The sequence below is a fragment of the Alternaria ethzedia genome (assembly GCF_023757985.1).
Source record: "Alternaria ethzedia strain BMP 0044 chromosome Unknown scaffold_22, whole genome shotgun sequence".
NCBI lineage: Eukaryota > Fungi > Ascomycota > Dothideomycetes > Pleosporales > Pleosporaceae > Alternaria > Alternaria ethzedia.
Window position 1 is genome coordinate 288846 of NW_026056215.1, and position 24767 is coordinate 313612.

At 52.0% G+C, this 24767-nt stretch overlaps 6 protein-coding genes across 6 annotated transcripts; 2 read left to right on the top strand and 4 right to left on the bottom strand.

The window, feature by feature from the left end:
• Positions 1-399: 399 nt before the first annotated feature.
• J4E87_007758 (uncharacterized protein) lies at positions 400-1425 on the bottom strand (the record flags this gene model as incomplete). The annotated part of the gene is made up of 2 exons (XM_049379351.1): positions 400-1213; positions 1301-1425. The coding sequence occupies 2 exons, from the start codon at positions 1423-1425 to the stop codon at positions 400-402; spliced, it is 939 nt and encodes a 312-aa protein (XP_049230925.1).
• A 547-nt stretch (positions 1426-1972) lies between these two features.
• On the top strand, positions 1973-2401 carry J4E87_007759 (uncharacterized protein; the record flags this gene model as incomplete). Its single annotated transcript, XM_049379352.1, has 1 exon — positions 1973-2401. The coding sequence occupies one exon, from the start codon at positions 1973-1975 to the stop codon at positions 2399-2401; it is 429 nt and encodes a 142-aa protein (XP_049230926.1).
• Positions 2402-5519: 3118 nt separating this feature from the next.
• J4E87_007760 (uncharacterized protein) lies at positions 5520-9079 on the bottom strand (the record flags this gene model as incomplete). Its single annotated transcript, XM_049379353.1, has 9 exons — positions 5520-6573; positions 6621-7026; positions 7088-7119; positions 7166-7268; positions 7321-7584; positions 7632-7726; positions 7779-8063; positions 8111-8869; positions 9027-9079. 9 exons carry the CDS (start codon positions 9077-9079, stop codon positions 5520-5522), a joined length of 3051 nt encoding a protein of 1016 aa, XP_049230927.1.
• A 3236-nt stretch (positions 9080-12315) lies between these two features.
• J4E87_007761 (uncharacterized protein) lies at positions 12316-13444 on the bottom strand (the record flags this gene model as incomplete). Its single annotated transcript, XM_049379354.1, has 3 exons — positions 12316-12507; positions 12565-13180; positions 13275-13444. 3 exons carry the CDS (start codon positions 13442-13444, stop codon positions 12316-12318), a joined length of 978 nt encoding a protein of 325 aa, XP_049230928.1.
• Positions 13445-14112: 668 nt separating this feature from the next.
• Positions 14113-14484, top strand: J4E87_007762 (uncharacterized protein; the record flags this gene model as incomplete). The annotated part of the gene is made up of 3 exons (XM_049379355.1): positions 14113-14121; positions 14146-14270; positions 14439-14484. 3 exons carry the CDS (start codon positions 14113-14115, stop codon positions 14482-14484), a joined length of 180 nt encoding a protein of 59 aa, XP_049230929.1.
• Positions 14485-14899: 415 nt separating this feature from the next.
• Positions 14900-20337, bottom strand: J4E87_007763 (uncharacterized protein; the record flags this gene model as incomplete). The annotated part of the gene is made up of 6 exons (XM_049379356.1): positions 14900-15126; positions 15222-15653; positions 15711-16595; positions 17049-18269; positions 18319-20258; positions 20333-20337. The coding sequence occupies 6 exons, from the start codon at positions 20335-20337 to the stop codon at positions 14900-14902; spliced, it is 4710 nt and encodes a 1569-aa protein (XP_049230930.1).
• Positions 20338-24767: the final 4430 nt, after the last annotated feature.

Consider the following 24767-nt stretch of genomic DNA (forward strand, 5'->3'; position numbering starts at 1 on the left):
GGGTATATACCAAGGGCATGGTTCATGCGATACAGCGTTGCGATTGGCGTTTACATTGGGGTTTCTGCATCTACAAGCGACGGGAGATAGCACCGGCGTTCGAAGTGCTCGACGCCCACTTAGTGCTGTATCAGTACCGAATTAGGATAAATCTAAATATAATGATCGTATCAAGCCTACGTCTGTGTTCATGAGTAGCTGGGACGGGCTCGTTGTTCCTTGCTCAAGGGAAGTTGACATACTGAATCACGACTTACATGAGATATGCACGCTGTCTTTAGATATACAATCACTCATCCATTCATTCAATCATGCCACCATAAGCACCAGGGTATCTCCAGCGCAAAAACACATCCACAAAACGCCATGCCATGCAATGCTCCCACTCCCCCCTCCCATCTACAAATCAATCAAATCCGGCGCCTCCCCACTCCCCACCCCTCTCAACAGCACAATCATATTCCCATTCTGACACGGCTCCCCAATCTTCTCACTAAACTTGAGCAGCCGTCCCCCCTCAACATGGAAAACCCGTAACTTCTCCTCTTCGCCCCCACCCCGGTTATTCACATTCTGCACCTGCAGCGCTTTCGCTGCCATATCCAGTACACGTCCTACAGTCCACTCTTTATTGTAGAAGAATTTCCCCGTGGGGTATTTCGCTTTTGTGGTGTCGGCCGAGGCTTCGACGTGTAGGTATATGCGTTTCTCGGCGGGGATGCTGGCCTCGCCTTTGGCGACGCGTTTGAGGGCGTTGAGTTCGGCTTGCGCGGAGGATGCGGCGGAGGAAGAGGATTTGCCTAGGCCGAGGAAACCGCCTGTTTTCTTGGATGAAGAGCGCCGTTTCTCATCATCTTTCTTCTTTTGCTCTGCCCATGCTTTTAGCCGAGTGAGAGCGGTTTGCGTGCGTGCTTGGACATAGTTCTGGGGGCGCGCGCCGAGGGGTGTTAAGGTGGAGCAGGAGTGGTCTTCTTCAAAGCGGTGTTTGAGACAGTATCGTCTGTTACAGCGGGGACAGTGGACGCCTTGCGCGCGTGCGGTGTCGATGAAGGTCTTGCAGGAGGGGTCGGCGCATTGTGAGTCGTGGTTGTAGACGCTGGGTTTGGGGGCGGAGGGGGTGGTGTTTTGGGCGTTTTTGGCTTTTTGTCGCGCCCATTCGCCTTCTTTAGGGCATTTGTGTGCGTATTCGGTGCGGTGGTCGAGGCAGAATTTCCTGGAGTGGTTGTTAGTATGATGGTGTATGTTGTGTAGGTACCGTGGACGCGTGGAACGCGTAGCCTGGGATGTGGTAAGGACCTACCCGTGACAACTCTCGCAGCGGAACGGCAGGAAGTCTAGTACATTGCAGTATTCCATCTGGCAATGCGCCCCGATTGCTTCTAAGTCGCCCTTCATCTCGGTGTAGCTTGATTCGTTGGCTGCCATAGTTGCGGTGGCTATGAGAATGATATACGTGTGGATGTCTGAGTGAAGAAGATGCTAGAGAGCTAATACGGAGGCGACAGTGTGTAATAACGAAGCTGAGCAAGCATCAGAAGCCTCGAGAAGGCGGTTAGGCTACCAAGAGCTTACGATTGTCGCCGCGCCGTCTCGGAAGGCGATTCCGATGAATGTGGCGCTAACCGCGAGTGACCGCTAGCGTCAGGGTCCAGCAGCTGCCATCCATCTCATCTACGCTTGCCTTCACTTTGACTTTCACTACGACAATGATGTGAACAATCCACATCAAATACCAGTCACGGCCCGGCACCTCTGAATTAACCATGTATGACATCTAACTCACGACGAAACCCTGACTCGAGTTCATCGCCTTCATCAATCTGGTTGCAAGGCTGAAGCTCAGCCTCGCCAACACCATGAACATGATCATGCACCCATTCTATTCGCTCAGAATGAGCTAAGTCAGCCGTGCTTATGCATATGAGCCCATTCCCCGCGGCTGACACTCACCCTTCTCATCGCAATTCCTCAGATGGCGGAGGTCGTGGGCGCCGTCGCCGCTGTTGTCCAGTTCGTGGACGTAGCTCTCCGCCTTTCATCCTGTCTCGAACGCTTCTGCTCAGATGTGCGCAATGTACCGCGGCGTTTTGTTCAGCTGCAGACCGACCTACGTCAGCAAATCGAGATCGCGCAACAGATTCAGAACCACCGCCTGCCTGGTTTCGCGACGGCAGTAGCGTCCTCGACGTTTGACACGCCTCTAGCTGAGTACATCGATCTCGCTGAAGAGTTATGTAAGACGCTGGAAGGTCTGCTCGGCCGTAAGAATGATGGTGTGTTGCGACGAGGCTGGGATGCTATGTGCTCTGTCCGTAAGAAAGAAGAGGTGGCAAGCATATGTGATCGACTTGAACAGAAGAAGAGCACCCTCTCCTTGTGGCTGGAAGCAGCGAATCTGTAAGTGGAGTCCTAGCCATGCAGAATCTGGCCGGCCGGCTTATGGAATGCCACTGTACTGACTAGCATACAGCAAGCTCATATCAAGTATCGCGGCGACCACAGACCAGACGCGGCTTGACGTTGGCGATACGCTGACGCTGGTCAAGACAGTGGATAACACCACGAACAGTATGGCAACAAACACAGCACAGCTGCTTCCTCACATCGAACAGATCGACCGAACCATAGCAACCACATCCATCACAACGGAACACATCTTACACGATACCCAACGCCTCCTAAGAGGATACGATGCGGATGTATTGACAAGGGAGTCGAGTCACCAGAGCACGGCAATGATATTGGCGAATACAGAGCAGATTATCGCAGCCATCGAAAAGTTGACTGTGAGCCCAGGCAAACACAATCCCCACGCACAGCCCGGCTACGTCACGGACCACATGTATGACGGCTTCCCGATAAGCCAACGAGTACAGCGAACCACGGTGATTCATGGTCGTAGAGCACAAAGATGCAAATGCCGTACTGTTGGTACTGCGCGTCGCTGGCAGCCATTATCAATACTTCGATTCACACGAACTTTCCGGACGCAACACTTCTCATACTGTCCGGATTACCGAAAAGCGGAGCAAAGCCTTGAGGTTACCATGCAGATTGTTCCTCCTTCGTGGCTTCTTTACCATACCATCGACTTTGGTACTCGGGTAAGGAACTGGTCAACTATGAATCAATTCTCAGTCAGTCCAATCGTAATCGGTACAAGCCGACTTGTTGATTCGCAGACGTCACCTGCATTTCTTGCGATCGCGAACACTGACAACGAGCTCAGTGAGCTTGAAAACTCTCAACGCACTTGTCGTCACCCTCACGTTGTGGCTCAGCTCCACAACACTCTGCAACGGATACTCGACGACGGAGAAGCTTCAGCCCTCGACGTAGACAGCGATGGCCGCACCGTCTTGAACGTAAGTCTTTACAGTTGAGTGGCAGACACATGATTTAACGAGCATTTGCCAGGAAATCGTTCGGCTTTTCACTATGCATGATGGATATAATGGTTCTTCATGCGTTCCGGAATTCGCGGCTCTTCTTCAACTCTTGTTGGACAAAGGTGCCGATCCCAACGTGATAAGAGACGCCAAGCTGTCCTTTACATTCGGTGATACAAGGCACCATGGGGGGACCACATGTGATCAACTCATGGACCCAATGTATTTCCTTTCATTCTCCGGTGCTGTGGCGCCCAAAACACTCCAGACCATCCTTGAACTACTCGTAAAGGCTGAGGGACACACATCGAAACCTTTTATAGGTTCCAGATCCGCAGGTGATAGATGTACTGGGTTTCGCCGGGATATCACACAACTAAGCTTGTTTGAAGATCAAATCGATAGTAAGTGGCTTAGTTTGTTCGAAATAAACTCCTATTGATCATTCATTTTAGTCATGGACTTGGGCGATTTTGTGCCAACCATTCTGCAACAGCAGGAGGAGCATTTCTACCGCATGATTAAAAAGACTAAGCTATCGGTTTTGAACCGTAAATCACCGATCAATGGTCTTGCGCCGATCCATTTCGCCGTCTTATGGCCAACCGGACTGAGGATGCTAGTGGAAAGAGGTGTGGATCTGAACATTGAAGACAACTATGGTCGGCGACCTGTACATCTTGCCGTGGCTCTAGGGATGATCGATTCTGTCCGATGCTTGCTCAACGCAGACTGCGGGCTCTTTACTTCAGCACAAGACTACAGCCTGTTTCAATATGCGCTAAGCTTGCAGAACGAAGAACAAAGATCAGACATACTTTTTCATCTCACCCGAGCGCTAACTGATCGACATACTCGTCTTATTGATCTGGCCAACCTGTGTTTGCCACCATCGGTTTTTGACAAGCTTGGATTAGCGCCCAACGGGCTACAGGAACACCATGCGCCGTCGATCGTCGAAAGGCTTCTGTGTCACGGGATCGATGTCCCTCCGGCTCTCGAGCTCGATGGTAAGGGGTTGTATGATTCCACTGCAACCGGCTATGCCAAGGCTCACATGACACCGGATGCAGCAGACGGACTATTGTGTGCTGGATTTCACGACATCGACAAACCCGATAAGCACGGGTGGACACCGTTTTTGCAAAGTTGGTTCTATCATAACTTTGAGATGCTAGATTGGTTTGAGAGCAGGGGGGTGGCGTTAGATTGCAGGCACACGGAAACTCATTTGACTGGCCTTCATCTTTACGCAAAGAGCATGCGTCTTCACGAGGCGAGACCGGAATACACATTCAGCATGGGAAAACACTACATCGAATCGATACAAAAGAAGCTCGGGATACCCTACGATAATTGCACTTGTGCATGCTCCCCCAAGGGCTGCACGCCTGTCAAATTCATATTCGAAAAACTCGGTTACTCCTGCCATCCTTCACAGAAAGATCAAATCCGAAAGTTTATCGAAAACTTGAACCCACCACAGCCTCTGCTGGATCACTATATCTACCATTCCACGCGACATATTCTGTTCGATCTCTTGGGTGGTGAACATACTTGCTGTTCTCTTGGACAGGAATATTGGTCTTCGTGGTATCTTCAAGAACCCATAAGGATGAACGGCTGGCGAAAGATCTTTTACGGCTCCAGTAATTTCCCCGCTGAGCATTATCAGTGCTGCAGGAATGGGATTCCCGTGCTACGAACGGCGAGAGTACGGGCTTTACAAGACCCTAACATCTTCAGCGAAACCCTGGACTCTGCGATGTCACACTACGACAAGATGGTTCGGCCTGATACTATGCGAGCCGAGGAGCAAGTTTTCGAGTACATCAAGTGGATTTTGGAGGAAGGATACCTGGATATCGATGTAAGCAATGGTTGCGAACATGGTCTGGACGAAGACATGGAGTAAGATCTGGACGAAGAGTTCATGCCTCAGTAAAACAATACATGCGTGTCCTTCTGGCAAACTTCATCGTGTTCCACTGTCTTGCAAACCATTCAATAAAGCCGACAAAACCACTGTATTACTACGCCTGCCAAACGCCGAATCCATGCTTATGCATCTACCCAACGCCATATCCAAGAGTTTACTTGCTCTCTATACAAACCGATGCGCAGCCACAATCACGACCTAACCTTCGTATCCGCATCCGCAACCCTCCCAACCAACCCCCTAATCTTCGGCCAAAGCTCCGGAATCCGAAAAGGTTTCGAAATCGCATCGTCCATCCCCGACGCCAGCGACTGTTCAATCTGCTCCATGCGCGCGTTCGCGCTCACAGCCAGAATAGGCAGACGAAGCGATTGCTTATCCGGCCGCTCATGCGACGCCGAAGACGTAGACGACGTCTTCTTATGACAAACTCGACCTGACGATGGTACCCCCGGTGTTGGTGGCGCGGCGAGTAAACCCTGGTGTTCATAGTCGCGGATAAGGCGGGCGCAAGTCAGGCCGTCCATGATGGGCATTTCTATGTCCATGAGGATGATGTCGAGGTCGTGTTTCTTGTCCGTCTTGGAACTGTCTTCCTCGTTGCGCCAGTATACGCTGTCTTTTAGCCATTCCAACGCTTCTTGGCCGTTGCCTGCTACGCTGATGTTCCAGCCGAACTTCTGCAGCTGCTTTCTAAGCACTTTCTGGTTTACGAGGTTGTCTTCTACGATGAGCACGTTCAGTCTAATTGATTGCATGGCTTCTTCGCCTGTCATGGTACGACGAGGGACGGGGCGAGCTTGCACGGCGCGCGCGGAGACTTGGTCGGCTGGTGGGTGCGCGAGGCGCGTGCTGATGAAGAAGGCGAATGTTGAGCCCTGCTCTTTCTCGGAGTGGACGCCGATGGCACCTCCTTGTAACTTAGTAAGAGACTTGGAGATGAAGAGGCCGAGGCCTGAACCGCCGTATTTGACATGTGTGCGCGGCGTGGCTTGTGAGAAGCGGGAGAAGAGTTTCTTTTGCTCGTCTGTGGTCATACCACAGCCGGTGTCTTTGACCTTCAGCCAGAGGAATGCTATTTTGCCTTCGCCCCATTCGGCTTTGTCGGTGATGTCTGTCTTGGGCTTCTCATCGTCGGTGAAGGTTATCTCGTTCCAGCACTTAGGTGGACGGGTCCAGGAGCCACCGATAGTGACGGTGATGGCTTTTTGAGGGCGGTCTTTGGTGAATTTAATGGCGTTGGTGCTGGTAGCGTTAGCGGAGAGTATGCAGCATGAGAATTAGAATCTTACAGTAGATTGATGAGGACTTGCAAGAGGCGCGAGGGGTCAAGCATCGTCCAATCCATGCCATTGAAAGTCTCATCAATGAGGAAAGCGAGCTTGATGCCCGCCTGGTTGCACTCGACGTCGAACATGCGCACCGCATCCGACACGACCACCGCGGGCTGCACGCGCATTGGCGTGATCAAGATCAAGTTAGAATCAAGTTTCGACAGGGTGAGCACGTCGTCAATAACGCGTTTTTGGTGCATCGAACATGACACGATGATCAGCAGCGATTCGATGCAGCTCTGAACTTCTGCTTCTGCCTTGGATGTTTCGGACGAATCTTTCGATGCTATGATTTGGCGTCTGGATAGTTGTTGGAGCGAAGCGATAACGGAGTCGGCGCATTGTATGACTGCCGACAGTGGATCTAGATGTTGGCAAACGACGTTAGCGGTGGCTCGTATATCTTGTGCAGATGCGTTACTCACTCCTGAGTTCGTGCGAAGTCATATCAATGAAGCTGGACTTGTCAACAAGAGTCGATTGCAGAGCGCGCAGTGAAATACTTTTCTTGTTGTCGTTTTGCTTCCAGCGCTTCGTGAATGCGGCGCCGCTGAACGCTTTCAGCCCACTTGAACTGTGATATGTCGAATAACGTCCCCATAATGCCTACAGGGATTAGCATATGCATGATGAAGAATGCAGAAAGGCATCATCTTACTTATCACTTTGCCGTTCTCGTCCAGCTCTGGGCAACTTGAACTTTGCACCCATATATTCGAGCGAATACCATCTTGATTGACCCAAGTCTTGTTCAAACGAAATTGTATACCTTTGGCTTTACCGCTCGTGAGCATGTTCTCCCAACCTTTCTTGACTTTTTCGACATCCTCCTTAGCGATGAGGTTAAACCAGTCGTATTGGCTGACTGAACCATGTGGATGGCCAGTAAGCTCGAAGAAATGGTCATTGACGAAGTTCATGCCTATATCAAGATTAGCAAATACTCTGCGATGAGCCGATCCCACATACCACCCTCAGGTATGTACACGTATATAGCGGTAGGGGATACTTGGGCAAAGCGCGCAAATTTCATTTCCGCCAGCCGCGCTTGTTCGAGTGCTTCGCTAGAAATGGAATCAGTATGTTTACATCAGGCATGCTGCAAATCAACCTTACACTTGTGCTTGTGCTGCCTCTTGCGACTTCTTTTGTGCGTTGATGTCCACGGTATTGCCGGCAACACCGATCAATTTCTTGTCATCATCGAAGACCGGAACACAAGCTGAAAGTACCCATTGCGCGGCGCGTTCCGTTCCTGTGGGTGCCTTCCATCGCATCTCGAACGTAACGGATTTTCCCTGCGAAAGCTTATTCCACATGGACATGACCAGTGCTTGGTCATCGGGGTAGACAAGATCCATGAATGAGAACTCGTCAGGATTGACGTTTTTGGGGTGGGAGCTGGGACTTGTCAACGCCGTGAAACATCGTGTTGTGGTTGTAGTTACCTCAATTTATACCATGCCTCATTAGCATGCAAAAGCTTTCCCTCTGCGTTGTACTCAAACACTCCAACATCGCTCATCTCCATCATAGTCTGGATACTTTCCCACCTGGCATGAAGGTTCGTATACGGAATGTTCTTGAGCGATATTGATCTATCGCGCTTGAGGTCATTGATGAGCTGTGCTTTTGATCGTGTAAAGACTGGCGCTCGACTCATAGTGAGATGATCGTCATCGTCTGCTTCTTCCTCCAAGGAAGGCGCTTCTTGCTGCTGCGCGTCGGATCCTGTCGCTCTCACTAGCTTGAAGCCACCATTTCTCCCTGCCAGTTCTGCGGTCCAAACATGACCACCGAATTCATATCGAGGTTTGTATTCACCCAGTGCTTGCGCCCATGAGCGGAACAGGAGTGATGCTCTTTCCTCGGCTAGGATGGAGTTGCAGAGAGGGAGTCTGCGAAACGCTTCATTACAGAAGACAAACTCGAATTCAAGAGCTATCTCACCCGCTCTGATGACGAACAGTGGTGCGGCATCAAATTCCAGATCCTCTAGGTCCAGCAGGCGCCTGTGGGAGGGCTCGGCCGACGGCATCTCGGATGGGTCGTAGTAACCCTCGACGGGACATAGACGAAGGATAGGCGATTGAAGTTTGGCGTAAAAGATGATGATCGGTAAATGCTTGGTCTCAGCGCATAATGCAAGATGCGGACGTAGCAATGCGACGGAAAGGGCGGTGTCCAGCAAGTGTGTCGCGATGAAGCTGCACGGGCAAGGCAGACTCGCTACTGGGGAAGTCAAGACCACGCTATATTCTCAAGTGGCTTTGCAATTGATATCCAGACTATGGATGTGGCGTGTATAACTCGGATGAGAATTGAGTGAGTTGGTGCGTTGTTTGTGGTAGCGTACCGGCTTACCCTAGGTGTGTGAGCCCGGAAAGAGCACCGGTGAAGTACCCAATGTGCGGCATTGCAGCTGCTGTATGTCCCTGAAAGTGGGGTCAAAATCGGACCGTTCTAGTTCTCGATGCCCGCAGTTTCTCACTAAACGTAGATGCACCGGATATCGGATCAGCGTACAGGAGAAGGAAACGTTCTCAGTGATTGGTCAGTGTGGCGAGTGTAAAGCTTTGATCTGGCCGCTAGATCAATCTCGAACGCGGGAGGAATTGAAATAGCGAAAGCGAATCCTTCAGGGTCTGAAAGATCTTCGATTTCGGCGCAATGCTCCGCTACCAACTGCTTCTTTTGGAGACAATGATATTTACTCACATCCCACGCGAGTGCCAACCCAGGTGGCCTCGCAGCATTTCGGGCGTGGCATACCAGGATCATCGTCTCAAAAATGAAACAGCATCGATAATCCCAGGTGTATACGGATAACAGTCCAAAAACACGTTGGCGGATGTCCCGAAAGGGTGGAGTAGGTGAGATTGACGCTCACTCAGCTTTTGAAGAATGCGGCCGGCCCTGGTAGATGTCGCTGTGACCGCAGCGCAGCTTGATCGTAACGGTGCTCATACACAGGACGCTGCCAGCCATCTGCATCATTATTGAGACTGTTGGGCAAGTGCGTTGTCAATTGTCGTCTCTCTATGCGAGATGGACTGGGTGACACGTCAAATCACGTGCTAGCGCGCTTTTGATCCCTTGGCGTGTAACCCTGGATTTGGTTGAAGTCGCGACTGCCACGCATGGGTGACACCGCAACCTTCGCCAGCAAACAAGAATCGCGGTTGTATTTTCGAAATCTCGAAAAACTCCAGCTAGTCAACCGTCGCGTGACACGCCGATATGAGCGACGATGAGTTTGGCTGGTCTTCGGGAGACGAGGAGCAGTTCGCTGCTACCACAAACATCGCGCCTGATGGGAAGCGTAAGATCGCCAACGACGGCGCACAGGTTGAGCCTTCAACCAAGCGGAGTCGACCCGAGGAGAGCGTATCCGACACGCTATCAGCCAGCAAGGTCCTTGCGAACAACATTCTCAAGGGACGCTTCGGGCTGAATGGCTTTCGGCTTGAACAAGAGAGAGCTATCACTCGACTTCTTGATGGAGGTAGTGCGGTCGTTGTATTCCCCACTGGAGGTGGAAAGAGCCTGTGCTACCAGGCGAGTCCTGTCTCTACGAAACGAAATGCTCGTCTAACTTTCCAAGGTGCCTGCTGTGGCGTTCAGATATCAAGACGAAGAGCTTGGTCGCCGGACTCGTGAACAAAGTGGCGTCACTCTAGTCATCGCGCCACTCATTGCCTTGATGAAAGATCAGGTCGATGCCCTCTTGCGCCGCGGTATCAAGGCTGCCGTGCTGAACTCGTCCATCTCTCGCGACCAATTCCTGGCTACGCAAGACGACCTCAAGAAAGGAAATCTAGATCTGATCTACTGCGCACCAGAACGTCTCAACAGCGAAGGTTTCATTGCGTCGCTCAAAGACATTCCCGGAGGTATACGTCTGCTAGCCGTAGATGAAGCGCATTGTATCTCAGAATGGGGCCACTCGTTCCGTCCGGATTACCTCAAGATTGCTCGCTTCGCAAAAGAAGCACAAGTTGAGAGAGTCGTGTGTTTGACAGCTACAGCCACACCGCAGGTTGCCGAAGACATCCGGGATGCTTTCTCCATATCGAAAGAGGGCCTGTTCAGGACAACCATGTACCGTCCCAATCTACGTCTTCTTGCCGAGGCGAACGGAAAAGACGCCGACTACGTGTCGAAACTTGCTGCTCACGTCAAAAAGTACCCAGGTCCTACCATCGTATATGTGACGATCCAAAAGGGCACAGAGATGCTGGCCGCAGAACTGAAGAAGCGTGGCTTCAACGCCAAATTCTATCACGCCGGAATGTCTGCACCGTTGCGCACGAAAACGCAAGATGAGTTTCTGGCAAGCACTGACATGATCGTCATCGCAACGATCGCATTCGGTATGGGCATCGACAAACCAGACATTCGTAGCATCGTTCATTTCGACATACCTGACAGCATCGAGTCTTACAGTCAACAAATCGGCAGAGCTGGACGAGACGAGAAGCCGAGTACGTGCATGTTTTACCTCTCAACGAAAGATTTCTACCTCCGCAACATCTTTACCTACGGCGACCGGCCTTCGCACCGCTCATTGAAGCTCTTGATGCAGGACATATGTTCTCCTGCTCGCTCGAAGCTCAAAGCAGGTGATACTTTCCAGCTTTCATTGTATACGCAGGGTCAGCAAACCGATATCAAAGCTATCGTTCTTGGTATCCTGTACGCGCAAATGGAGTTGAACTTTGGGCTCTTCCGTTCTGCTGGGGCTCTCTACGCGAAATACTCGTACATCACAAAAAATCCGAATCTCGTAAAGAATGATGGGTCATCAGCCGCGTCCGCTATCGTCAGAGCATCCGTCCAGAGTAGCAAATGGACGCACGTCGCCTTGGACGACCTAGCGAACTCATCCAGTATACCTCGAGCGGATCTAGTGCGCAAAATGGACGAATGGAACGAGCGCGGCGCGATCGAGCTGAAGAAAGAAGGCGTGCAGAACATCTACCGCCTCGAACGTCCTTTACCATCTACACCCGAAGAGATCGACAAGATCGTCGCGCAGCTGGACGAAACCATGGAGAAGACCGAAACACAGAATCTCGCACGCACGAAAGCCCTAATCAACCTCATCACCGACAAACGCTGCCTGTCTAGGTCACTCGCAGACTACTTCGGAGAAAGCACTGATATAGCAGAGGAATGCGGGCATTGCACGTGGTGCGAGACTCATACGCAAGCCGTACTGCCGGATGAACCGCCTCAACCTCCTGACCCAGCTAAGATCCAACAAGTACTGAAGGCAGTCAGCGTACGCGATGACCCTAGGTTTCTCGCTAAGTTCGCTTTTGGCATCAAGAGTCCGCGTATGAGTGCATTGAAGATCGACAAGAATCCGGCGTTCGAGTCGATGAACGTGTGTGATTTTCCGGAGTTGTTAAGGGTGTTTACGGAGGCTTGTGAGAAAGCAAATAAGAAAGGAAAAGCTTGAGCGGAGGCTTGATGAGGCACTTAGAAGAATCATCTTGATACATTGCAAATATACCCATTCAGAAGAATCGGATTACACATGGTCATTTGTCAAGCGTCTCGAAGAGATGAATTTCTTATATACATTCATACTGAGTGGATGCCGTAACTCATGATATCTACAACCATCGTGCATCCTCGTCGAAGCCCTCTACAACTCCTTCTTCAACTTATTCGCCTCGGTCTCCTCCTTTCTCAACTCCTTGACGCCTGTCGCGGGCCTTCCTTCAACCGCCTTCTCTCCGCCAAAGGTCTTGAATGCATTATAAAACAGCCACTCCGTCGCATGCTCAACCGGTTCGTCGAAAATGTAGGGTAGGAAAGGTACACCGGCGAGACCAAGCTATCGTATCGTTAGTATCTTACTCCCCTTCCAATCTACTTCGACAGAACCACTTACCCCAATAGGCCCCCACGTCCTCAACGTCTTATTCTTCGCATCCTTCAGCGCACGCCCCGAGTACCTGACTATACTATGAATAGTAAAAGCCGGCAGACCCATACTCGCAACAGCCTGGAACACAGCTCTCTGTGCCATGACAGCCCTGTAATCCTCAATCGCCGGTATCCTTCCGCCAACAACCTGCCCACCCGTCAACGCACTTCCCGCATCCCCATACTTGACCCCCTCGGTACTCGTCGCCTGCTTCGCAGCCTCCTGCACCTTATCAAAGATACCCGCCGCATTACTCTTGCCACCCGTCGCCGCCATATCCCTATCCTTACTCGTCGCGTTCTCCAGGCTCTTCTCTGCGGCGTCGTCTATGTACTTCTCAGGGTGGAGTATGCGCTGGTTGCGAACGTACGCTTTGTAGCCTTCGTGCGAGACGTCACCCATGAGGTAGAGCCAGGAGATACCGTAGGCGCCTTTTACGAGGTAAGGGTGTGCGATGGGGCGGAAGGATTCGCCTATGTCGGAGGTGTAGGCTACGTAGCGGTGGGCGGAGAGCATGATGGTGCGGATGCGCGAGGCGTAGGCGGCGTAGCGGAGGGAGGTGTCTGTTGTGTCTTCGCCTCTGTCATTATGTTAGCTATCTATATCGTGGAGAGGAGGAGAGAGCAGGCGCATTGCTGGCAATCGTAAGGATGGGATTGGGGATGTATACATACTCGCCATCATATAGCACCTCCCACAACTTCTCCTCATCATTGAGTGTATCCTGAAGCTCCTTCGGTAACTGTTTCCTCGGCGGTGGAATCGAGAAGTCTGGTCGCGCGCCTTGTCGCTCTATAGGCACACCATCGATCTCTTCGATCTTCTTGTTGCTGTCTTTCGCCATGGTCGCTGTGTTGCTCAATTCCTTCTCTTAATAACCAGCTGCGTGCGCGTCGTGCTACAAAAGAGAAAAAGCGAAGAGAAAGAGAACAAGAACAGGTAATCGAGCAAGCGCTGGTAGTATAAGCTTACCACCCCATGCTTCTTCGGTACCACTACTGCCTACCTCACAGGCCCCAACAAGCTCACTCACACCACCTCGGTAGCCGCATACAGACGTCACACCCACTAAATCGCTTCGTAACCACCGGCCACCAGCCACCCACCAGATCCCTGCTCTTTCCCCCCCCCCATTTGCGCCACGCACCAGCCACACGCCCGCCAAGCCCCATCTTCTCTTCCGAAGAGAGCTCCGCGCAAGCACCCGGCAACGCTTGCACCCACCCCACGACTCTCTTACCTCCACCCTCCATCCATTGACGACGCATCACCCCGCTTACGGCACGGAAAACCCTCGAATACCGCAAAGATGGTTGCTATGTACACTATTATGGGCCGTCAGGTCGGATCGCACGTCGTATGTTCTTGCCTTTTCTACATCTCTCCGGGAGGAAAAGTTTGGATTGGGAAGTTGCGAATAACTGCAGTGCGGCGCATGCTCTGCCCGTACTTTCTCGGCGACTCTGGGGCCGGAGAGGATCAATTGGGGATAATGGGATTGGCTTGGAGGATATGAAGGATGTAGGCTAACGAACGTTTCTACAGCTCGCAATGGCCACCCTCGGCGTGACATTCACCGGTGCTGCGCTCTCCATGGGCGGCAAGAAGGCTGAGGACCCTACCACTCCCCCGATCAACGCGAAGAGCCCTGATGAGGAGAACTTTGTCAAGTGCGTACACACCACCCTTTCAGACCTATGTGTCTACACACCTGCGCACCTCCGCACGTCTATAGCGACACACAGACATTGATCTGTCTGCGAGAGGCATGGAGTTGGAAAAGCTGCGAAAACGATGGGATGGATTATGAGGGGACAACGGCTAATATATTACTTTAGGGAGTACGTCAAGAAGGCCGCCGACAAGGTCCAAGGAAAGCAATAAACACGACACAACCCAACATGGCATCCGGCTCGAACCGAGGGGAATGATGGTAGATGACGAATGAAAACACACGTCGCGGAATTCGATATATCCTCGGATAAACGCGCGTATGCTTTCCAGGGAAGGAGACAGCATTGTAGATATCGCCCATTGTACCAACAAACAAGCATTGGAACGACTCTATCAACTCTTCACTTCCACGCTTTTCACAGATGATGGGATACTACCAATTAGATGACGACTGATAAACGTGACTGGGTATTTGCGATCTTAACAAACAAGCAGAAGATACGAATCAACCAACCAGGTATAAAGCCCTCGCAACCATCGCAGAACATAACAGCGGGAATGTGCATGCCATCTCACTGAACAGCGAGCCCGTCCTCCCCCATCCTCCTCATATCCCTATCCCTCCTTACTCCCCATCCTCCTCAAGCACAATCTTCTTACTCATACTATCAACAACCTTGCAATAAAACTTCGCCGCCTGCGCCCTGGGGAAACAAATCTCCTCGGTGAGATAATCCGGCAACAAGTCCAATAGTTCCCTGTCTCGTTGTTCGTTAAGCAGCGGCTGGTAGATGAACTCTGTTTCCTCGTAGGAGGAGCCCGAGGTGGCGACTGTGAGGTGGAAGTGTAGAGCTATGGGAAGGTTAGTACAATGAGAGGGGAAATGATAGGGGCAGTGGTAATGGGAAGGGGATGGTAGAGGGTTGTGGATGGTGCAAAAGACTTACTCCCATTCCTCCCCGTCTGCAAACAATCAAACACATCCTCCTCATCCTCACTCCTCTTCACGCCCAGGACAACCAGATTCGTCAAGTCGCTATACAAATCCACTTTTTGCTTCGCGAGCGTCGCTTCCTTGGCTGCTTCCGCTGTACCTGGCAATACAACCCCTGTTGTCCTTTGCTTCACCGCGCTACCAGGCACGTTCTTTGTCTCAGGTTGTTGCGAGGAGGAACGAGCGGCCGCGAGCTTGCTAGACAGCGTCTTGCTCTCATTCTGCGCGGTCGCGAGAGCATCGGCGAGTTTCTTGTTTTCAGCGGCAAGACGACTAGTTTCCTTTGTGGAGGCTGCGAGGTCTTTCTTCAGGGTTGTGAGGGTCGAGGTGCGGGATTGGAGGTCTGTGAGTTGCGTTTTTAGGGATTTGATTACGGCGTCTTGGTCTGTCTTTCGCGTTAGCAACAAGCTTCCTCATAACATGTAGATGTAGAAAGGCATACCTTTGGCAATCTGCTCTGTCCGCTTCTTAAGCTGCTCAAAGTTCGATTCCTTGCCTGTTGACGCGGATTCCTTGAGCGCTTCGTACTTGGCGGTCATGGCATCTAGCTTCCTGGTGAGATCACCGACTTTACGTCGCATCACTGGGTCGCGCTCAGAGTCTGACACGCTTCCTGTTCTTTTCCGTGACGCTGATGTGCGGCGCGCTCTGCTGTTTGGTTGGGCTTGTGCTCGCCGTGCGGAGGGTTGTGATTGTGGGGGAGGCATGCTTTCAGGTATCTCTTCGCCCATTTCAATCGAGTCTTCAATGTCCATAGTGTCTGCGTCTGGCTCTTGTTGTGTCTCGGGGATTGTCACCGGCTCAGGCTCGGGTTCTGGCTCGGTCGCGCGTTTTGTTCCTCTTGACTTTGGCGCAGGCTTCGCTTTTGTCTCTTTCTTCTCAGCGGGTTCTTTCGCAGCTGCCTTGCGCCCTCTCTTTGCTGGCGCTGGTGCTGGCTCTTCGACCTCTTCTTCCTGCGCCTTCTTCGCTGGCCTGCCTCTCTTAGCTGGTTTGGCCTGCGCAACCGGCTCCGGCTCTTCAAAGTCTTCTACCTCCTCCGTGTCGCTCGCATTGGCCTCCTCGACTTCCGCCTGTGCCTTGCGACCGCCCTTCGCCGCTACCTTCTTTGCGCCAGCCGCCGCGCTCTTCTTCATAGCCACCGCGGTTGTACCGCTCGTCCGACGCGTCGCCGGCTTGCCCTTAGCAGTCGCCTTGGTCGCCGCAGCCGTCTTCTTCGTTTGCGCAGCAGTACCACGCGTTTTTCGCGCGGGTTTGTCGCTGGTGGATTCGGGCGTGGGAAGCGCATTGAGCTCGTCGACCGTCATTTCGTCTTCCGAGGCCGAGTCGACTGTGAAGGAAATGTTCGCGGTTTTACTTCTGGGCGCCATTTTGATCTCGCCGGTACGTTGGGTAGGCAAGTGGGGAGTGTTGCGCCGGTTGCGTGTGCGGCGGGATGGGAGCGGGAGTGGGATGGATGTAAACACACAACCCTAGCGTGCCTTCCTGAACTGGCGCGTCACCCCCAGAACAGCCGGCGAAACCTTCACGAACGCAACATTATTTCTGATCAAAGCCGATAGGAGAGAATCGTTATTATTCACAAGAAGCTATTTACTACACTGGAGTGAGCTCAACAGCCCAGCTCAGGTATCATCCCAAAGTATGCATCCAAAACGCCAAAGATCAGTCCATCGTGAAGTCGTAGTACAAACCACATTACCGCCCCTTCCTTACCCTGGGTATACCTATCTTCCAACGCTGCTTCCGCCCCAGCTACTGGGAGTCATGCTACTAAGCTTACTCGAAATCGTGCTGCCAGAGAACCAACTCGACGATACGCCGCCGCCGCCAAATCCAAACTTCCACCACTTGTTCCTTCCGTACTTGCGGCCGCCTCCAAGACCAGTTCTATTGCTCTTCTTGTCGTCGATCTTGTCCTCCCACTTGAGCTTCGTCTCCATGATGGCCTGGATAGAGTTGATGATGAGGAAAGTGGTGGAGCCAATGGCACGGAAGAAGGCGAGACCAGCGACAGCCCAGAGAATGAAGGTAAGGTAGAAGTTGTTCGTCACCTTGCGGTCCGAGTAGGCTTCGCTGACAGTCATGGCGAGGACAGCGTTGGAGATGAGCCAGATGACTACCATGTAGGTACGCACGGCACGATAGTAGTCTTCCTGTTGCTGCGACTCGGAGATCGGGGGCTCGACAACTTCGACACGGTCACGGAGGTTGCGAAGCGCCTCGTCGTAGCCGCTGTCGATATCCAGTTGCTCGGAAGGCATTTCAAGTTCGACAATGTCTTTCTTCTTTCCTTTGGCGTCACCCAGATCGGTCTTCGCTACGTTGTCTCCCTTGGTTCCCCAAGTGATGTCGTGGGTGTTGCAGAAGGCGTATACCTGAAGAGTGGCGATGTACGATGGTAGGAGAGCGAAGTACTGTGCACTCGACGTGAACATGTGCCATGGATCCAGGTACATGAAGGACATGAGGAAGTAGAGACCAATCGTTGTCGCAGTCGAGATGATGAGGTTGGTGAAGACGTTGGCGCCTATCGTCTTTTCTGCCTTCGGATCCTTGAGTTGGACAATGACAATGTAGAAGGAAGCGAAGGTAGTGTAAGCCATGATGACACCATACATGACCATACTCCAGAAGAACATCTTCTTGGCACCTTGAGGTCGGTTACCCATAGACAGGATGAATTGCATGCAGATGAGTAGCGTGCATGTGTAGCGGAGGATGTAGAAGATGTATTTTCCGATGTTGTGGCCGAAAGGATCGAGTTCCGGGTCTGACAGTGAGCCGGCGACGAAGTAGAAGGTCAGGTAGAAGTTGGCAAGCGAGAAGAACGTGAACAGGAGTTGCACGAACTGATAGACGAATTCGATGTGGAGTAGGATCTTGCGCCCGATGGTATGGTCGGTTGCCCACACTTGCTTGAAATGCAGAAGTGAGTAGACGGCCGCGAAGAAAGCTCCGTTCAGCCAACGACGACGTTGGGAGATGAACTCTGGTACAGTGTCTGAGATATGTTAGTGGGTCATCAAAATATCGCGTTCGTGAACTCTTACCTGGCACATCCGTCTCACCAGTCGCCGCTTTGACGTATTTCAAGACCCATTGCTCGCTGCGCTTCGCTACAAGCTCCCAACACAAAATACGATCTTCGGCCAAGTACATGTTTGCAGTGAACACATCTGCATCTTGACCATGGAGCGTTTCTCCCTTGAAGTACTGGCTGAGGGGACCATGGCCGGTGTGATCGTTCTGCAACGCGTGATACCTGTATGCCGAAAGCGCACCTGGCAAGACCGTAATGTAGCCAAAAACAGACTCCAATGGCTTGTCAAGGATATTGGACATCTTGTATTCGAAGTTTTGCGATGCGACAAGCGGGTTGAGCAGACCAAGCCACGCTTTGCCTTTGCCAGCCTTGATTTCTCCAGCAGCTCCAGCGACGGAGGAGTCAGTGTCGAAGGCCTTCCACAGATGGTACAGAGCCTTGGGTCCAGGCTTGGTTCCGACGTCAAGTAGAATGCAGACGTTCGGGTTGAGTGCGCGGCCAAAAGCATTGAAGAACCAACGATGAGAGTTCAGCTTCTTGGAGTTCTTCTCCTTCAAGCAGAAGATCATCTGGCAGGGGACAATGCCCTTCTCAGCACCCTTGAACTTGAGGTCTGAGTCCAGCGAGACTTGGGTTGTGTATTCGTAGACGTGGGCAGTGACCTCTTTCTGATTGACGTGGTTCTTTGCGATACCTTCCTGGAAGCATCCCATGGCAGCGATCGCGTCGAGTGTTCTCGGGTGAACCTTTCCGCGACCATCCGCAATGATGCAGACGACGATCTTCTGCCATCCGTCCTTTCCCCAGGTTCTTGACTTCATGCGGGAGCAGAAGTGACTGATGTTTTGCATGACACCGTGCATTGTTCGGGTGAAGTCAATCTCGTTCTCGTTGTACATGGTGATGGCGATAAACAGTTCGGTCTCTCGCGGGTTGCCGATGTTTTGGCGCAATTTGTATCCACGGTCACAGTAGTCGTCTGGATCGCATGTGACGGCCGTGTATCGCATGTGCGTGAACTCGATGTCGTCTCGTCGTGGAAGGAAACTGTGGAGGATGGTAGGGATTTTACACTCGAGAATGAGTTCACCGTTAATCAGGCGAACCTCCTTCTTCGTCATTACGGCGTCGCGCGCTCCACGTCGTTCTTGTGCGCCATCGGGAGCCGGCCCGTAGTGCTCTGCCTTCTCGTCCATCTCGGTGTAGATGTCCGTGTATGTGTCGTCGGTCATGTACGAGTCGCGCGATCGCAGGTCTGGTCGGTCGTCGCCAATGTCGGTGAAGGGGTCGTCATCGTCGTGAATGGGTATCGAAGTCATATCAGTCATGTCCATGGTGCCCTCTGAGCCGCGGGAGTTGGGTCTGCGGCCGGTGAACAAGGGCTGAGGTGGTAGTGGTCGCTGAGGGCTGCCTGGCCGTGGGCTGCCATGAAGGTCGACTGGCTCGTATGAGTTGACTGACGCTGGCGGCCGCGAGTAGTCGGCTGATGTGCGCGTGGGTGAATATGGTCGGTCGGGTGATAGCGGCCGTCGGTAGGGTACGTATGGGTCTTCTCCCGGCGGCGGCATGTTTGGCGCGGTATCCATCACTGACGGCGTCCGTGATAAGCCGGATACTGAGGAATTTGTGGGGTGATATGATCGCGATACTGGCGATGGAGGTCTGCGGGAAGAAAGTAATGGTAAGTCTGGGTCTTGTAACCGAACGGTCTTGTAGGGCGTCGTGTCGAACTGCGACTTGATCGTCTTCCGTCGCGGCATCTGCGTAGGCATTGCTGCCGCGCTCGACGTCGAACTCAGCGCATCGCCGGCCTCGCGCAGGAAGTCGTGAATGTCCGCCTCGGCAGCCTTTTGCTTGCCAACCTCAGACATGGTCATGCGCTCGCCCAGTTCAGCCGTGTTGCTGTTGGCATTCGACATGTTTGAAGTGTCCTCGAAAGACGATCTTCTGGTGGGGAATGAGATTGGGTCCGTATGCGGGACGCAAGTGGATGGGGGGAAAAGAGTGAGACAAATACTCACGGCATGTAGCTCTGTTCGTAACTTTGGTCCTCGTCCACGTTTGTCAATAAACGCATGGTTGATCCTCCCTGTAGTTGCTGAGGGGATCCGTCATCATAGTCATATGCAGGTGGCCGTCCATAGTGTGAACCACTGTGTGGTGTGGACCCGTCCATTATGTGTATGCGTCGCGAAAATTCAGATTGGGTATAGAAAAGTGTCGTCGCTATTCGTGACACTCGAGAAGTGATTGCAATGGGCAACAATGCGATATGGATGTGTTCAAAAAGGGTGTAATAGTTACTTTCCCCAGCAGTGATGCGGCGGAGGCGCATGCAGTGGTGTTGTTTCTTCGGGCGTTGTTATGGTAACCCCGCACCCCTGTCCTTGTTTGCTCAGGCGTGCCAGGAACACAACCCCAGATGCCGCCGCCATGTGGCTTAGACCGTGACACCTCAACAATTCATGCGCTTCCGTCCTTAGCCGCCCGCGACTGTTTTGCCTGTCGTGTTCTATAGGCCCGGGATAGAGCTTGCACTATTGGCATTCGTCATCAGAAGGTTGTCGAGGTGAACGTGAGCTAAGCCTTGCTGCCTCTGTATTAGGCCCGAATCATGTCAGATACCCACAGCCGAACCGGGTGTTCGCAGGTAACGTAGGTATGTTTGCTTCTATGCACATGGAAGAACCCCATCAGGTAGGCCTGGACTTCAAATTGGTCTTTGCAAGAAGTGGGTCAGAGATCGAGCAGAGCGGACCGAGCGCCACGGCCTGGGTAGCAGGCAGAAACGACTTCACCAGCGAACAACATCAAAGAAAGTACCGTCTCAATAAACAGCCTTAAACAAGACCAGGCCCTATATAGTGTCAAAAGCGCACTTTATCTTCATTGCGAGAAAGACTTCAGCACTTAGGTATCGCTCTCCATCTGAGCCATGAGTCAGATGTAAAAATGGGCTTCGACTGCGAACTTGTATCTTGTCCCCAGCTCATCGAAGAACTTTTCTCGTTTCGTCGTCGTTTAGAAGGCTGCAGCTGTAAGTGGCTCATCACCGCAATGCAGTACCATGATAGGAGCGCGCACACCGTGAGTATGTAATAGTGCATATCGCTCATTGCTACCGCTCCTGATCTCAATTTCTACCTGAACATATCAACCCTTAAATGTGCGAACTCTTACTGAAGTACGAAAACCTGGAAACCAACATCTCCATCAACATAACACCAACAGGCCTTACTCCCACATACTACTGCAAGGACGAAGAAGACTTTATGAGGCCGGTTTATCGCGAACGTGTATGTTGAGGCGGGAGAAATGGGCATCGGATTCAAGGTGCGATAAGTAGGGTTAAGACGAGGAGGTTCGTTGATCAGATGAAGTGGAACATCTGGGTTTGGATGGAAGCTGAGAGGAGCTATGGATGGGTACCGACGAGTATCCTGACAGTCGGCAATACATGCATGAGGGAGTACCGTGCGGTGTTTGGTACGCCATACGCTTTGACTCTTACCAGCATACCTTCATCTTCAAGTCGGTTCCGGGTTCTGATGGCTCCGGTAGCGATTTTTAGGCTGGCAGTGTCCCCGGGAAGGACGATCTTTCGTAAGCTACGCGAGTTAAATCTTCGCAGATGAGGTCCATGTCTGTGTCACCCGGACGGATTGCGGACCTCATGGCACTAAAAGGCGATCTGAGTATCGTGGGCCGATGCTTTATGCAACATGCGCTCTGATGCTTTTTAGTCGAGGTCCATGCTTACTTCCCTAAAGTCGGTTTCGAAGGGCTAACGCTTCGCATATCATCCGCACCATCTCTACCTGGTTGTCGTATGTTCTCGTGTCGCTGATATGAATATCTTTAGCGAAAGTTGCAGTGTAGCAAAGCATATATGCAAAACCCGTTGAAGCATGCCAATGACCGAAGTGCCCTCCCCGAAGCTATAAGAGTTGCGTGTGTTGCTTCAAGGTAATGTAGACTTTACCCGACTGTTCAAAGTCCCGTCACTCCTGCTTAAGAACGGTGATCTTCTTGATCTTCAAGCTCAGCTTGTCGTCGTAGGCTTTCAGGCCTCGACCGTCACTCTTCCCTAGAAGACTGCATAATATAGCGCGAAAGCTATCATCGGCCTGGGTGCATACCCGATGTCCCTTTTCAGCCGGCGTGCCATCATCTCGGCTCTCGTGATCGTGAAGACAGGTCGCGGTTCGCTCAGCTTGCTAGATTACTAGTTTGGTAGGCGTAGCGGAGCATAGATTCTGTATCGCACTTTGTTGCATGCACACCACTAAACCTCAGCAGGTACACAGCTTTGATCGCAATGCAGAGTCCAACCTAGAAATATTTTCTAGGTAACTTGTGATGTTCAACACAGATTCTGTGTCATTGTGTGGTGTTAGTAAGACGTAGTTATCATTGTGATAAGATATGAGTAACAACTACAGACAAGTTGAAAGCCGAATCGAACAATCTTGCAGGCTCATGAAGCGTAGGTACCAATGTAGCTGCGTTCCCGTCACTTGCCGTCGATATACATCTAGCAATGACATATTGGCGATGGGTGTATACAAGCTACTGTGAAGGTGACTCGGCGATTCGCGCAAGCTGCTCGGAGAACGGCAGCTGCTCGACATCGCTTAGCCCGGAAGCACACCCTCAGACGCGGACGGCACCTTTGCATTTACCTGGCGGGCCGGTGGTTGCGTCCCTTTCTCAGTGGGTATGGATGAATGTTTTAAACCTGATCGGCCATGATTGGCTCTGACATTTCGGTGGCGACTATAAACAGGTAGTTCAATGTTCCCATTTACACCGATGTTGGCATGTGTGCTGATGTGTACTGGCTGCGGCTATTTTTCCCGGACCACTCACGTGCCTCTTTTGGTATTTGGCTATTGGAGAGGCTGTTCGCATGCTGTTCATGCTGTGTTACGCTGACAATTTTTCCGTTGTCTAGATTGGATAGTAGGTGTAATGCAGTGTACCCAACAGCTGGGCAATTACACCGAGTGGCGCTACAAACGATAGCTTGTAAGGTGATTTAGTCGACATGCGAGTCAAACACAAGACGCTCACCTAGAGGCTAGACGAGCGGGCTGGAATGCAGGGCTCCTTCAACACACGGTTGTATGATGGCACTCCATCGCGGTAGGCTGAATGCGCGCAAGACACCACCTACAGGCACTACCAGACTGGGCCTTGTCATGTAACTAGAATCTGCCACAGTTGGTGGTGTCCGAGTGAGCTCCAATCGGTGTAGACTTTCCATTGTAAAGCGCACCTGCTATTCCATACGTAACCTGATTCGAATTGTGGCGAGCTGCTGATCGGGAAAGTTCAGCCGTGTATACGACAGGACGGCTGAGTTCGACGAGCACATACTCATTAGCTGCAGCTTAGTTGGATGCCTTGCAAAATCGTGTGTCGCATTCGCATACATGTACGTTATGTGTGTGGCCCGACCTAGTGGTTGCATGGCTGAGGCTCGGTAAACACGACCACTCGAGACCAACGTACCCCCCTGGCCCAACAATTCCAAGTCTGACGTCCCATACGAGAAACGCGAGGTGGGCAGCTGGTGGAGTAGCGAGCAGACTAAGAATGCAAGGCCATAGAAAATAAAAGAAACGGACGAATGAGGCGCGTTACCGGTGAGAAGTAAGTAGTGTGGGTGCAAGGGTATATGCAGACCAACTGTTCTCCGAGAGACGTTGCTCGGCCCGCGGGGCTGTCACTGACTTCGAGGCTGAAAGCTTGAACGGTGAGCTAATGGGGCTCGGTTCTGGGTAGCGGGCCACTCACGTGAACTGAACCGCATGCATACATGACGCAGAAGTATACCAAGTATGATGTAGTATTTGAACATCCGTCTGCGCAGCCAGGAAGCACGATGAGGTGGCCATGCTATGTAAGAATAGATAATCAGACGCAGGGTATCACGCGGAAAATTGTTGTCAAGTGGCGTGGGAACCGGGACTTCGCATGCCGGTCGGAGTATTCGATAGCGGACATGCAGCAGCTAGTGGTACATAGTGCTGCAAGGAGGTTTCCATGTGCAGAATGCACACAGCTTTTGAAGCAGCGGTGTGCATATTGATGAAATGTCGAATCAGATCAAGTCGCGTGTCGACAGAAGGCCGAAAAAGAAATTCTAGACGAATGATGTATGTAAGAGCAGCGCAGGAGATGTAAGCAATGCAGGCGTTAGTGCCACGCAAAGGCGACTAGGACTGAGCGAAGAGGCATTGCTGTATGATTGTAGATGGTGTTGATTCGCTGGTTCCACGACAAGAGACGTTGGTCGCTCATGTCGGGATGGTATCTAAGCGCGCGGTGGAGTGACATGTAGGATGTGACGACAGCCTCCACCATGCATGGCTGCGGCGCAGGTTGTGTGACATTTGCCGGACTATTGGCGTTTAATTTAGGCGAAGTAAGCGCTGACGCATCGATGGCGAT